Here is a 16,098-nt window from a genome sequence, read left to right on the forward strand (position 1 = left end):
AAAAAAAAATGACCATAATCCAACATATCAACGAGGCGTGAGAGTTTTTCCTGTAAAAGCATTTTTGTTCATCAAAATAGTGCTTCCATAATAGTCAACGAAGTCAATCACTGACTTGTGCATGCGTGTGCGTTAATAGGGCGTGAGAGTTTTTTCTGTAAGACATGTTTTTGTACCAAAAAATTGAGATTTTTATATATTAGATAACATAATTTAGTTTCAACTTTTTTCATTACTATAACAATTAGATAAAATGTAATGACATTTTTTCTCATCAAAATAGTGCTTCGATAATAGTCATCGAAGTCAATCACTGACTTATGCATGCGTGTGCGTAAATTTCTTTATCTGCGCGTGTAATTTATTATAGTTCGCTCACACTAGTATCGATTTACATACTCACACACCGCATGCGCGTTCTACGCGAGGCCGATTAAACATGTGAATTGAATTGCCTAAATTTTACTCCTTATTAAAATATGACCGGCCGCGGCACCGACACCTTTAACTATCTATTGCACTATACGCGTGGTGGAAATATGCTTAGGCATAGGCCGAAATCATAGTCCGGTTGGAAGGATAAATATGGCACGTACATACAACATAGACTCTAGTCTGTAATATAGAAGGAGAAGTAATGCTAACGTGGTTCCTCCTCCAACCCTCGATTAACTCGGAAAAAAAAAATAAAAAAAAGACTGAAATATAGGTTTTGTTAAGAATCTCTGCCATAATTAATTGGTATCGGAAAGTAAAGCTTACAATCAATACGCCCGATATTCAGACGTATTGGTAAACAAATAAGACAATTAATATTAATGTAAGCACTTCATTGAGCTCCAATGAAGTTATCTTGTCACACGATTATCATACCTGAAACTTTTTTTCTGTCTCCACATATTCTTTACAAATTTATAATACATAATTAAATTTAGCCTAGTTATTGTCATTGGTTAAATCGTACTATGATTAAAATTATACTAATTGTTAGTTAATTACGTAAATGACAATCTTGACCTATAGTTTTGACTAATTTTTATGTTCTTAATTAGCTTAGTGAATACAATAATCGTATGATTTATTTTGAATTTGACTTGTTACAATATGATTGTTTTCTTAACTTTTTAACTAATAATATTTCTTATTGCTACATTGTACATAACTTAAAAGGTTAATACAACACAAATAGTTTACAATATTTTTATTATTTAATCAAAAATATTATATTTTTGTAAAATTTTATTAAATGTTTTTTTCTTTTCTAATTATAGGTTTTTACTCTGTATCCTGCTTCGTTAGCTTACATTATTGCTATATGAATTAAAAACTTTATAATTACATATTAATATTGTTGGCCTAATTTTACATTATATTAATTATCATTGATATTGTATATAATATGAAGAATATAATCTCATGTTGAGTCATGTCATGTTATATACCTATATAGATAATCAGAACATTAAGAACACCTCACCTGGTTTATCCAAACCTAAATCAATACATCGATTACAAACGCCATGAAGGCAATTCAACAATTTTGACGTAGAGTCCAAAGGCTTTGTGCAAATTACACATATGTTCAATTCCCAAAATTGTTTGGCACTCACGGTGAGCATGCATTTATTTCTGGCAGACTCCATCACAAAGGTAGGTACTTAATCTGTATTAAAAATTATTTGTTTGTTTATTGTAAATTGTAATACATTTATGTAGGTAAGTAACATATTATTATTTACTAATATATTTTCTACAAAAAAATGAACAAGTTGGGCGTCGTTATTAGCCAGTTTAATTAATTATAGAGATTGATAATAAAGCCGCCCCGGCGTAAAATGATCTACAAAATAAATAGTATTAAGTTTAGGTATAGTTATTTTACAATTGGTAATACAATATATATCCTATTATTTTTACGTGTGAATAGGTAAGTATTGCATTATAGCCTAACAGTTAGGTACAGTAGTAACTATAAACTAGTAACTATAGCTACATTAACCACATCCTATACAAATATTGTCTGTATCTAAAAAAAATAAGAAAAATAAGATTAAAATCAGGAAAGCAAACATATAATTTAAGATACATTTGAACTGATATTACACAAAACTTGACCAAAATGTTTATAAAATTGAACAAATATTTTTACAAAGTTTGAATATATTTTATATCCACCGATTGCACACCAAATGATAATAAATATCATATTGTGTATTATTACAAAAATAATATACAACGTGATTCACCAAGCATGCTCATCCCTATTTTTCTTTTAATAATGAATTTATTCAAATATTCTGATTATTGGAATTTTTACACGAAATTTACACGGAAACGTTAAAATATATATTTTATAATTTATAAAACAAAATATACTTTATATAATTATGATTTGCAAAATTAGTGTTTGGTACAATTGAATCCCAAAATAAAAAGTTTTGTATTTTAATAAGAGAAAATAATATACTTCAGGTATAATACCAATATACATTATTATAAAAATAAAATATAATTTTAATCATTAATCACAATAAAAGTTGTCGCATTATAATTTTTGCTTAATATTAATGTATGTGTTGCACAGTAACTTTTTTTTTTCAATTTTGGTATTTTAAGCAAAGTACATAACTTTATTTGCATTGGGATGTACTGTAATAGCTCGCGCCAATTCATCTACCGTTTGATCTTCACTACAGCCAGATATATGTGATCCTTCACTACTGAAAAACAATAAAAATTATTCATAAAACATAATATTATTAAAGGTATTGTATCTAATTATTATCAGTGTTGGGTAGAAAGGTATCGCAAATTACAAATTACTGTAACGAAATTATTTTTACACCTAGATAGCAAATGATTGAAAAAATATTATTATAACATCCTAATAATATTATTCGTGATTATAATAATATTATAATGTTATTATAATATTATCATTACAAAATGCTATCAGGGCAGTAACACTGTAGTAATTTAATTATATTTTATTTAAATTACGCAATTGTAAAAATTCACTTTTTAAAAGTAATTTATATAGATAGTGTTATTTTCCACGTTATTAAAATAAGTCATGAATGTAGATCATATGACAACAACTAGGGGCTGAGATATTCGAGAAAAATTAAAAATCAATATAATTTATTTACGATTCCAAAAGTTTTAGATAATAATCAACAATATTACCTATTAAAGATCCCGGGAATTAATACTCGTACAATTTATATAATAATGAATAGTATACCAATACTACTCATTAGTCATTATGGATGGATTTTTTAATTAATTTTTAAAAAAGTAATTTTATTTGTAACGCCCTACCTTTTTGAATATAAAAGTCACGTCACGTGATAAAAATAATATCTGGCAGCGGGAATATAATTTAAATAAAAATAATTAATTTAACAAGCAAGGAAAGTCGCAATGTAGTAAAAAAACATTTGCATATTTTTTTTGCTTAGTCACAGAAATTGCAGAGTGCGAAACAAACACTGCTTCCTCAAAACTAGTTTTGAAATTTTATTGTGCATATAAATGCATATTTGGGTTTTTTTTGGTTTTTTTTGGTTTTTAGGGCACATTTTACACTTTTATACGCTATTTTTTATTTTTTGAGACATATTTAACTTAAATCAAATTTTTTCCACACTGACATTTTTATTTCAAACAATACAGTCAAAATGTTTAGATAAAAATGTACTTATTTTTAATTTTATATTATGGTTTTTGACCGTCCGTGGGCACACATTTTTACTAGGAGTGCTTGTAGAGGATTGCCGATAAGCCAATAACATTAATTTTCTTAATTAATTAGATAGATAGATAACAATCTAACGTCGTACACTATACCTACGACATCATTACCACGGTAAGTCGTGTGCGCACCATGCGGGCTTTTATTCGATTAGGATTTATTTATAAAAAGTTTTGACTTGTTTTAATTGCTATTTATTTTATTAATACTTTTAAATAATTAGGCTAAAAAAAATTTTAAGTGCATATTATGAGGTTTTTAAGTGCATAAGTGCATAAGTAAGCTTTTTTAGAGCTACATGTCCTCTGCCCTACTCATAACTTAACATAAAAATTAAAATATTGTAAAAAAATAGCCAACATACAAACATAGATAATGTTCATATTTTAAGGTTTAATAATAGGTCAATTTACTTTAATATCAAAGCCAACAACACAAAATTAGTTCTGCTAAACGTTAAGTTTTTATATTGCGATTGGGTCAGAAACAAAAGTTGTCTTACTATTTAATAGTTTAATGTACTTTATTTTCTAACGCTCATAAAAAAATAGATATTCATGTGGCTTACGCTAAACAATTTTTTCTAATTCCAATAAAAAAACTTACAAGGTACCTCGTATGACATTTTCAAGCTTTAGATATTAATACAAAAATTGTATGAATTTTTACTACAAAACACTGCAAATAATTATAATTTTTATTTAAATATAAAAGTTTTATCGACTACTAATAAAAAGTGAAAATGACAATAAATAGATCATAAAACACCATAATCATAAGTCTATAAAATGCTAATATAAACATTTAGTGAAAATGTATATAGGTGCAGAAATAAAAAAAATAATTTTAAACAAAAAAATTATACCTACCATTGTAAAACTAATAGGTATGTTCATTACTCTGATAAGAATCTAAAACTATTATATTATACAACAATATCATCGTCAATCTCAGCCCAATTTGGATCGAAAGAATTTCGGATCAAAAATATCTCAAAACAAAAATTAATCTCGTGCTCTACAAACATTACCACGGGCACGTGATTATAACAAAACATGCACAGTACTGCTGTATACGCTAGTAGTTTCGTCGTCTCGCCATTTACCGGGAGTAATTTTTTTATACCGCTTAAAAATGATAATATTAAATAAGTAAATTCAATAATGGTACCTGTCATGTTCTTTTTCGACCATGTGATATTTAGCTCTTTGTGCAACTAAGTGCGCATAATAGGCCGGTGCAGGTATAGATATAGAACGTGTACATCTGACATAAGTGTAACACAATTGGTATGTTAAGCGTTGCAATTCATCTGACTTAAAATTGTTGTCATCCCATAGAACATGATAATGACTTGGCCGACTAGTTCCCTGTTAACATTTATTTTTTATTATAAAACACAATATGTACAAGAAAAAACTACGAATTATTACCTGAATTCCTTGATGACTACATAAGTAAAAATCAAATTCTGTAGGATGTGTTATTCCAATATCAACTGTTGTACCAGCTGGAATATTTCCAGATTTTCCACATTGTTCCGTTTTATCAGTACAGAACAATCTAAAAGAAAATTAAATGATTTATTAAAAGTATAAGATGAAATACTAAAAAAAGTAAACCTGGTGTGATGCCGTTTTTGAACACTAATAAAGGTGATTCCTGGTTTGTAACCACCTTCTAACTTTATACATGCCTCTCGAATCGCCATAAGTTCATAGTTAAAGACCTATGTCAATGGAAAATAGTTAACATAAGAAAACACATCAACAAATAAGTAATAAGCTATGTAATATTTAAAAATAAATAATAATAGAAAAATAAATCATATTTTAAAATAAATAGTAGTAGAAAAATAAATCATATTTTAAAAAATGTGATTATGAAACTTCTATGTTAAGGCACTGTTTGTTTTCTCTCTATATCCCAAGCGCAGCATAGAAAAGACACATTTACTAAAAATCAATTTTGTTTTATGTATTTGAGTAATCTTAAAATATTAACTCACTTATTAAAAAAAAAACTATAGATAATAATAATTTTTTTTGTGGGTATGACTTGACTTGTCCAAAATAATATAGTCTAAAATTTAAAATTAATTTAAATTTACATATTATATTTTATTTTGAAACTCGTATACAAAGCCAAATAATAATAAAATATTAAACTGATTTATGTCAAACCCTGAAAAATATTATCTTCCATAATTTTTGCGTTAGTTGATTTTAAGATTACACAAAAATCATAAAAAAAAGCCATTTTTGTGAATGTATTTTATCTATGTTGCACCTACAAGTGGGTTTAAGAGAGATAGATGACAAATATTTTGCTTAACGTCATCTAAATATTTTTTTGGAACTTTTCTACTTTACGGGACACCCTTTTTTTGAATTTTTTTTGGGGGGACTTAGTTATTTTTTGGGCAAAAAAAATGTTGGTGAAATCAGAATTTGGCGCACGAAGTTATTTTCGAAGTTATATCTAATCAAAGTTTTAACTTTATAATATGATAACCCCTAAATACCTATAATGCTTAAATTAACGTAGGTATGTAGAACAGTTGCGCAGTGGTAGTATCTTTGGCCCATAGACCCGTCTGTCGGCGTTCGATGCTCATTATATGTGCGCGTTTGTATTTTTTTTTTTTTTTTGAAAATGAAGATTTTAACAATTGTAAAATTTTACACCCTTTTTTATCTACCTCGGGTGAACTTAGGTTTTCAAAAACATTATTTTTAAAGTATACGTTTATTACCAGCGTGGCCACTCGCTCGCTCGGACATTAAAATCGAAAATATCCCCCTATTTGCTGTGCAAACCACCTCGGGTGAACTTAGATTAAGATGAAATAATATTATTATTAATATTATTGTGTACCATTGATACAACGTGAATAGTGCAAAAAAACTGTTTACCCGGGTTTGACCTCGGTTCACTTTTCGATGCATAGTCATCATACCAGCACTGGGCCATGATGGCCCGCTTGGCGACGGGACATTTATGAGTTATTAAACGTATTGTATACTAACTTTGAAGTGTCATAACTTCGAAACTAAGTCCTAGCCCCATATTCTGACTTCACCATCGCTTTCAGCGTACTTGACTATATAAGTTTAAAAAAAAAAAAAAAGGTGTCCCGTAAAGTAGAAATATACCTATTTTTTTTTACCTATATGGTGTATGAATTATATCGTTTATACTTTAATACAAACATATTTCATATATTTTGAGTAGGTACTTGAGTATACTTAATTACTTAACATGCTAAAAGTTTTAAAACATACAAGTAAAGTATAATAGTAAAGCCAACTCAATGATAAAAAAAAAGAAAATGCAACTCTAGAATCTATTATATATATAAAACTATACATACATTAGAAAGCTGTCCTTCGGATACTCCATCGCGGTATAATATAATTCTATGAGGTTTATAACCTCTAGTACTCTTGTAAAACATGATTAGGAGTTCCCTAAAATTAAATGTGGTAGTTAACAATATAATTATATTAAAGAAAGTTTAATGTACAGATGTGTGACATACCTGACCATAGAACTAAGTTCTTGAATGAATTCTTGTCTGTGTTGTTGGATACGTACCATAGCAGCATAACGACTGGGATGTGCATCCATAGATCCTACTATTGCTGCAATCGATGATATTTTATCATCATTTGAAGTTGCGTGAGTTATATCTGCACCCAAAATAATCAATGGTTCATTGAAAACCTAGAGATAATATAAATTAACTATTAATAAGAAACCAATGGATTTTTATATGTTAATGTACTTTAGGTCTGACACTTGGTACAAGAATGGTATTGGTACCACCCAATTTCACATTGATCTTTAAACATAAATTGGATAATGCTTGAATTGATAATTTATTAACATTTTTTGCTTGAACACATTGTGTAGCCATTCCTAGAACAGTGTCTCCAACTCTTTTGACTTCAGCTAATTATAACAAATAATAAAACATATTTTATTTTTACATTTGAATCAATAAATTAAAAATGTTACAAATTCTTAACAAAATAAAAATGACAATACCATATATTGGAGTTTTCCCTGGTAAAATAACAATTATAAGTTGTAATTTAGTAAATTTTTTTATTAAATAATTGAACATAGGTTCTACTTGGTCAAGCCCTGTGACATATTTACCTGTTAAAAAAAAAAACTTATGTCAAATAAAATTATATTAGTTATGTATTTTTCACTCACAATAACATGGAGCATCAACTATTGGCATGCCAGCTTCATTGCTTATCCGTTGAAGTTGTTCTGTAAAATTTCTATAAAATAAATAGTATGCAGTACATATTAACAAACAAAATTATAATTAATTTTTGAGATTTCTAGACAAAACACATTGTTAAATGATTCAGTTGTTTAGTTACTTTATAGCATCATCGCGCACAGAGAACTGTGATGCAAAACAAGCTATTGCCCAATTTGTAATTTTGACACCTATAAAGAACTGTTTGCCTCTCATGTCCCAAACTCCGTGACTTGGTAATGTTTGTTGTTTAGTTTGTTGGGCATTTAATATTTTCTATAATTTTTTTAACATAATTTATAAAATTAAACAAGTATAGGTACCATTTAATTAATATTTTTTTGGGGATGGAATTTTATCAAACTGATAAATGTTTACAGTGAAAAAAAATCTGGACATATTTTTTTACTTGATTAGGTAGAGTTTGTCCACCATATTGTAATTTTGGTGGTGGTAAAACACGACCACGTAATTCTATCATGCTGTCTGATACAGTAAGACCAAATTCTTTTACATATGGATTATTCTTAAAATCAGCTTGACGAACTAAGGAATTAATATCTTGTTCACGTGCAGGAGCACTTCTTACAGTTTCCTTAATCATAGTTGATGTTTGCATGTCAGTTAATTTTCTAGCACACCGTTGACTCTTAACTATTTTACAGACCTAATAAAATAAGTTTACTATGGTTACTATTTGCCACTGACAAACGCAAATCTACAGTATAATTATGTTACACAACACAACACATAATAATATACAGTGATTGTATTTGTATAATATGTACCTACCTGTTATAATACATCAAATCATAATCATTTTATCAAACGCATATAGAAAAAATTAAACAAGCCTTATATAAAACAACTAAGTTGTATCATTGTATGTAGAATTTTATAATGTTCTTAACTAATTGTATAGTTGATCCTAGATAATTTATATTTAGAGCAATAGCAGGTACATTCTAAACACTTTAATACTATATAAAGTTATAAAATAGTAAAGCAGATCAGTACATTTTGATAGGTGGGTGAATATTATAAGTTAACACATTGACTGCCACGGTCGATACGTAGGTAGTCCACAACTGTAGCAGGGTCCGCGGTCGACACGTAGTCGACAAATTGTATAGGCGTCTTTATGGCTTTATAATTTACTCAGTTACCAGAGCAATGCTTGTGTTTATATTCGTGGTTATTCAGTGAAATGTCTATTTTACAACGGTGTATTCGGATTTTATTTTCGTTAAATTTATAGCAAAGTAATGGTTATTTTTCCCAGGAAATAATAATCAACGGCGACGACGACACCGCGACGATTGTTTATGTTTATAGCTATAGTTATTATATCTAAACATATATATTATATTATATTATATTATATTATCACTTTCATATATTATATTATTTTACTTATATAAAAACGAAACTAATACACGGAACTTACCTACATCCTAATATTATTTCGTTTTAATTCGTATATAATATATTATTCATTGCTCATTAAAAATTTCAGCTCTATATGAATAATATGTTTAAAATAATAATAATAGATTCATAACCTATGGCAACCATTTGTAAATAAACATTTCCATCTCAAAATCCCTGTTTGAGCTCCTCCCGGGGTTGATCATCTCCCTTTTTAAATTAGTCTATCTGCTGCCTAGAGGTCTAATCTATTTCCTCCCAAAAAAATCCCGTGCACTTCGTTTCCCGGCAACCAATAATTATTATTATAATAGCTTCAAAACCCATGGCAACCATAACAACTAAAGGACACACAGACAGACAGACAGACAGACAGATTGACAAACGTTCATTTTATTATTGGATATTAATCATTTAAATACTAAATAATAATAATAATAAGTAGGTATGTAGTGAAAAAACAGCCACATTGCACTGGAGGACGACGTCAACACGCAAACGGCCGACGTAATTGCGGGACCAATTTCGCGCGGATGCCCAAATCTACGTGACACTCAATGTGTTAAAGGAAATTAAAAACTATTACAATTTACAATGTATTCAAAATATATTAATCATGCAAATATACGAACCTCCAAAGGAAGATATATATGATTATGTTTCTCTCCAACATGAAGACATGGTAAATTTGGATAACGTAGTTTCATATTGTGTTTGTCTAAGAAATATTTAGCTACTGTGCATTCTACAACATTGTTTTTTTCTTGCAGTGGAAAACTAAAAGTTGTTTTAAAGAATGTATGATAATATAAATCATAAGTTTCGAGATTAATTGCTTACGTTTGCGTTTGAGCTGGTTTTCTTGTAACATTACGAACTTTATATTTCCTTCGCATTTCTCCCCAATGTGTAATCTCTATTTTAAGACCTTTAATTTCTCTTGTAAATTTAACTCTTTGTGAATCTGTTAATGGTTTTTTTTGTTCACTTATATCTTTAATATCCAACACTTCACACATGAATTCGGGCACGAGTTGTGATTTGTAAAAAGCTGATGCTGACACTAAAAAAATAAATATGTTAATGAAGATAGCTAATTTTATTTTAATAAATTACCATCCAAATTAAGCATCATTTTCCATTTAGATGGCTGCATTGACTGGTGAAAACCATACCAAACTTCTCTACCACCACCTAATGGATGATAATAACTTTCAGGTGGAGAAAAAAATGACTTGCCAACTGATGTGTAAGTCATTGATGCAAGATGTCGCATGACAACATCTAAGGCCTAGGTACATAAAAAATATTGGAAATCAAACTAAATAATAAACAATAAGTCATAAATTATTAATAAAAGTAAGTAGAATAAGATGAATTAACCAAAACAGCATCATATGGTATTGGTCTTCTGCTGCCTTGTAATGCTTCTTCCAAATCAAATAATGATATTTGAGCTAACCATTTAATATAAACATGGAACACTCCATCTTTACATTGACCGGGCAATTTAACCTGAAACGTATATTAATAAAATTAAATGTTATTATGATATAATTTAAAAGAAAAAAACCTACTTCTAATTCCACTTGTTTCCTTCCAATAGGCAATGGATCTCTTGTATATAAGTTTTGGCGACCATCAAATGCAGGACGAAGATTACCAAAAAGTTTACTGTACGCATTAACCATAATTTTAATAATTTCACGATTGACTCTTCGCGGACAATTTTCTGGTTTAATATAGATGACATAATGTTGTATATAACTACGTGGCATTGATACTTGAAAATGATTAGTACGAAGCCTAATTGGTCGGCCTTCTCGTCCTAAATTTGGCCGGCATGGATGATTGAATACTATTAATTAATAACAAAAAATTATTAATGACAAACAGTTCATATATCAACAAAAACTATGATATAAAAAACAAACAATAAACATTTTTAATTATTATTATGAACGTTTACCTGGTATATCAACAAGTTGTGGTTGCAATGCAGGAGCATGAGGTTGAAGAACGCCCATTTCTCTAGGTGCATCAGATTGACCAATGACTAGAACATTCAGACAATTATTATTAAGAGAATTTTACATAAAATAAAAATAATATTATAATTTAATAGATAATTAAAATAAAAAATTGTAATATTATTAAAAACAATAAATGCATTAGACTATTAAAGTATAGCTATATAATTTTATCGAGATGAAATTAGCGGTAAAGTCACTTAGCCAACATATTGTTAACTTGGTAGGATATGTTAGTAAGTACAAATAAATAACAACCATAATACATTTCATAAATAAATCAATAATTTATAAACAATATTAATATGTTGACTCTAAGGGCCGTTCTTATAATGTACGGTAAAGTGTCGGTTAACGCTAACCGACTGATAACAGATTTTTTACCGGCAGAATTCGGCCGGTTAAGTGTCGGTTAACTTTAACCGGACATTGTAAGAACGGCCCTATGTGTTTAACTATAGTCTATACTCTATACCATCATTATTTGTCGTCATAGGTATTTGTAATATTACAAAACGGCATTTTGCTTAGTTTCCAATTATATCACATATTTTAATCATTACTAAATAGACGTGTTATGGCCGAGGAGCTTTTTGGTAAATAAGTTAATAGATATAGAATACAGGTAAAACGTTTACTGGAACGCCAAAACACCAATATGAACATTTTGCTTAATGAAATATTTGATAACACTTATCATAAAAATATCAGCATATTATACAAATTTCAAATTTATAAAATCAACCTATTACTAATTAGTCAAAATGTTTAATAAAAGGTATAGGTAAAATAACTTAATATAAAGTTTAATTAATAATTACTAAATTTATATAAATTATTATTTAATTGTTATCACGTTCTTATCATAAGCGTTTTTAGTATCCGAATTACCAAGTCAAATTTGCCAGTTACAAAATTCACTAAACTTGTCTACAAAATGAGTTGACTGGTTACAGTAACCATATTCGTGAAAACGATATCAGTCAATAGTTTATTAGTGGTTAGCGCCGGTTACTCCGCCAAAACACACCAATTAATGTAATGTCACTAAATGATTTTTTTTTCAAACTTAGCTTTGTTTTACACGGACTTATAACGGAGTGTTTTTGGTGTGATTAGTATATATGTATTCTTAAAGAATATTATTCAATAATAATTGATGAAAAAAAGAACGACTAGCCTGACAAGAGTAACTGCCACTCTGCAAAAAAAAAAATCTAGTTAAATTTTAATTTTTCACTGATTTTCATTAGTTGGTGGGATCCGAGTTCTTAACGTAGATGTTTAAGTTAGCAGAATTGATTGAAACAAAAAAACAAAGCCACAAATAATTTTTTAAATCCTAAAAATTACAATCAACTACGGTTCGGGTCAGGATCCGAAATCGGATATGGAAAAAATTTCAAGGCACCACAGTAGTCCCGTTAACGCGATATTGTTCTGGGAATAAATGTCTTTGCCTCTATGGCTCTGTTGATCAATCCACACACACAAAGATACATGACGTGTGATCATGACATCATGCGCTATGCCTTGTACTCACTTCGGCCGACAGAATACATGGCTTAAATCCGTTTGTGACAGTGGCGGTGATCTTAAGTGTCTGCGTCAGATATTATTGTCAGCGAAAATCAACACAACGAGTGCATTATAATGAAAAAAAAAATAGAAAAACGAAAGTTCGTAACAATCTTATAATAAATACCTTATGTTATTAAAATAAAGCCGGCACTAAAAGGGTAATAATTACGATGGCGGGAGACATTTTCTTTTTAAAAACCACGACACTCACGTACATGACCCAATCACGACAAGTGTTGCACTGTTGCCCAACTGGATATTGTTTCGGTCCTACGTTTCAATCGTCGTCGTCAACTCGACGGGAATGAAATATAAAGGCCGACGCGCAGGTAGTCACTACTACCGCGGTATGTAGCCGCGACGTGAACTATAACCTCAATCCCTGCGCGGATTGTGCTCTTATAATCGTGTTTCATGACGCAACGACATGCTTTTCTTATTGCATTTGGAAAAAACTAAAAGTGCAGAATTATTACATCAAAATCATCGTAAATTAACAATTAAATAGAATAAAAAAAAAAACAGTGCAAGTGCGAGTTGGACTCCCGCACGAAAGGTTCCGTGCCATCATCAGCTACAAACATGTTGGCAACACTGCTTGTATTATATATTCTAGGATTTTTAGTATTTGTTGTTATAGCGGCAATAGAAATACATAATCTGTGAAAATTTTAACTTTCTAATTTTCATGGTTCATGAGATACAGCCTGGTGACAGACGGACGGACAGCGGAGCCTTAGTAATAGGGTCCCGTTTTACCGTACGGAACCCTAAAAACCACACATATTATTATTATTAACCTTCATAACTTGTATCCTGTACACTTTTTGATTTTCACAGTGGAAATACAAAATATGTAGGTATTGTTTTGATCTGATGCAACCGATAATATATCTGGCTCACAAATTGTATCTATGTCATTTTTTTTCTAATGAATACACATTTATGTAAGTGAATTAATAAAACACCTATATTTCTATGAAATTAGAATACAATAATATACCTACAAATTATAATTAATTTTACTTCTGATTCAGAAATAAATGGCGACTTTGTCTTCATTTGAAACCCCAGTGTAAACGTTTGGGTTGACATTTGTGGTTTCGACCTCCTTTGAAAATGATAACTTTTTTGTTTCAGATTAGAACCGGCTTTGACTAGATAGGTAGTATTTTTTTTTTCTTTTAGGTGCTAATTTTTTGAACCATTTTTTAATTGAGTACTTATTTTAGTTTAAATCGTAAAGTAAATAAAACATAATGTTAAAACAATTGGAGCATTTTTACTAATCGAAATGTTGATGACAGACAGAAAAAACAAGTGATCTCAATCTTATACTATTATCATGAGTTAGAAAAATGTTTTATTATATATAAATAGTAGATACCTATCTGTGGTGATTATGGAATAATGGCCTGTGACAATATACTTATGAAATCTAATTAATATTTAATATTGTCTCAACTCCGAATAGTTTTATAAGAAAAAATAAAAAAAATAATGAAAATTTTTAAATTCTAATCATGGACAACGATATAAGAAATATGACTAAATATCTATGTAGGTACTATATCTATAAAATTATATCCATGCTATGAACTATCTTATTATTTATGATTCTAATCAAAACATTTATAACTTAAAACTATGATTATGATTACTATGCAGGGGATGCAATTGGCGCAACTAGAGTTAAAATTTCTAGGGGGGCTAACAAAACTATTTTTTTAAATAACCCAGAGGGGGCTTATATCCAAATAAATAAGTGATATTTTTTTTTTTTGGGGGGGGGGGGGGGCTAAATCTTAGTCAGGGAGACTGAGCCCACCTATTAATCCATAGTATACCCATAGTATCTACTATTACTCCGATTTAATTAGTAGTTGTTGATAAGAAATAATAAGAACAAGCAAGCTGCCAACAAAATATTTAAAACATGGCGGCAGATTTAAAAGTTGCGCACTTTATGGGACACCTTGTATTATAATATAGGTACATAAAATATTAGTATATTTTATGTCTATATAAGTATACATATACAATGCTATAAAATTTTTATGAGATTTATAAACATTATTTTATTTATTTTATAGTTGAAAATAAATTAACTATGTTGTAATGTTATAAATAGTAGGTATATAGTAAACAAGCCAAAATAATCATAGTTTTTTTTAATTTACAGGTTGGGTAATAGCTATAATTACAACCAAACATTAGGTGGGTATTTGGTGCTGTAATGTATTTATATACTATAATACCCAATTAGATAATAATATAACAAATGGTACCATATTCACTATTCAATAATTAAATTAATATTTTTAATCTAATTGGTTATGACCATTCAGACTTTTTTATATTATACGTATACATATTTTTAGGGCTTGCATTTGAAAATATTCCAATAAACAATTAAAACGTTACACAAGTTTTGCGTTTGGCGTTATTTAGAATAGTGTTAATATCAACCTATTCAATGTATTAATTATTATTATATAATTGTTATTATATTAATAATAACTATTGCAGGTAGGTAATGGCCCGGATACCGAATATGATATAATCAATTCTAATCTCCGTATGCATGAAATAAATATTTCTATGAAACAAATAGTTACCTATTATAATTTATAACCGTTAAATAAATGGATTTTAAATTATTTCGTTTTGCGATATTTTTCGTAAAATTACGTTCAATGATATACCTATAACATATTTTGTTAAGAGGACGTCGCACCCGCATGTGTTGTCTCCGTCTTACACACGTACGTTATAGCAAATGTTCGTTCAGAAGATTCAATTGTGTGCTGTTAGTTTTTATATTAGAGTGAATTGACTTATTATAAAATTTAAAGGTAAGATTATTATCTAGGGCCCCACGTAGGCTTTTATTGATATTATTAGTTTTAAGTAAGTTATGATCTTTTCGAAAGTGTACATTTTGAAATGATCAGAATTCACTTAAAAATAATAAAATGAATAAAAGCCTACGTGGGACCATAAATAATAATATTACCTTTAAATTT

The 16,098-nt window shown here is 28.9% G+C and overlaps 2 protein-coding genes and 1 long non-coding RNA gene across 4 annotated transcripts in view; 1 reads left to right on the forward strand and 2 right to left on the reverse strand.

Annotated features, from left to right (window-relative positions):
- The window catches only part of LOC100574333, a 5,024-nt gene extending 3,236 nt beyond the window's left edge, over positions 1-1,788 (reverse strand). For both annotated transcript variants that reach the window (XM_003243362.4, XM_029485540.1), the window contains exon 1: positions 1,478-1,788. In XM_003243362.4, the coding sequence (XP_003243410.1) occupies positions 1,478-1,643 (166 nt within the window). In that variant the 5' untranslated portion in view covers positions 1,644-1,788. The remainder of the gene's footprint in view (positions 1-1,477) is intronic.
- A 709-nt stretch (positions 1,789-2,497) lies between these two features.
- LOC100163421 (protein argonaute-2) lies at positions 2,498-11,254 on the reverse strand. The gene is given in 15 exon segments (XM_029485877.1): positions 2,498-2,720; positions 4,925-5,124; positions 5,188-5,317; positions 5,377-5,483; positions 7,128-7,224; positions 7,296-7,480; positions 7,542-7,708; positions 7,805-7,918; positions 7,979-8,049; positions 8,155-8,309; positions 8,443-8,700; positions 10,094-10,524; positions 10,578-10,752; positions 10,845-10,976; positions 11,039-11,254. Coding segments are annotated over 15 exon segments (2,532 nt in total). The 5' UTR covers positions 11,240-11,254; the 3' UTR covers positions 2,498-2,611.
- On the forward strand, positions 9,823-11,147 carry LOC107883327. Its single transcript, XR_003838758.1, has 3 exons — positions 9,823-10,143; positions 10,680-10,983; positions 11,068-11,147. It is a non-coding gene; the product is annotated as an uncharacterized LOC107883327 (long non-coding RNA).
- Positions 11,255-16,098: the final 4,844 nt, after the last annotated feature.

The sequence above is a fragment of the Acyrthosiphon pisum genome, chromosome X, assembly GCF_005508785.2.
Source record: "Acyrthosiphon pisum isolate AL4f chromosome X, pea_aphid_22Mar2018_4r6ur, whole genome shotgun sequence".
NCBI lineage: Eukaryota > Metazoa > Arthropoda > Insecta > Hemiptera > Aphididae > Acyrthosiphon > Acyrthosiphon pisum.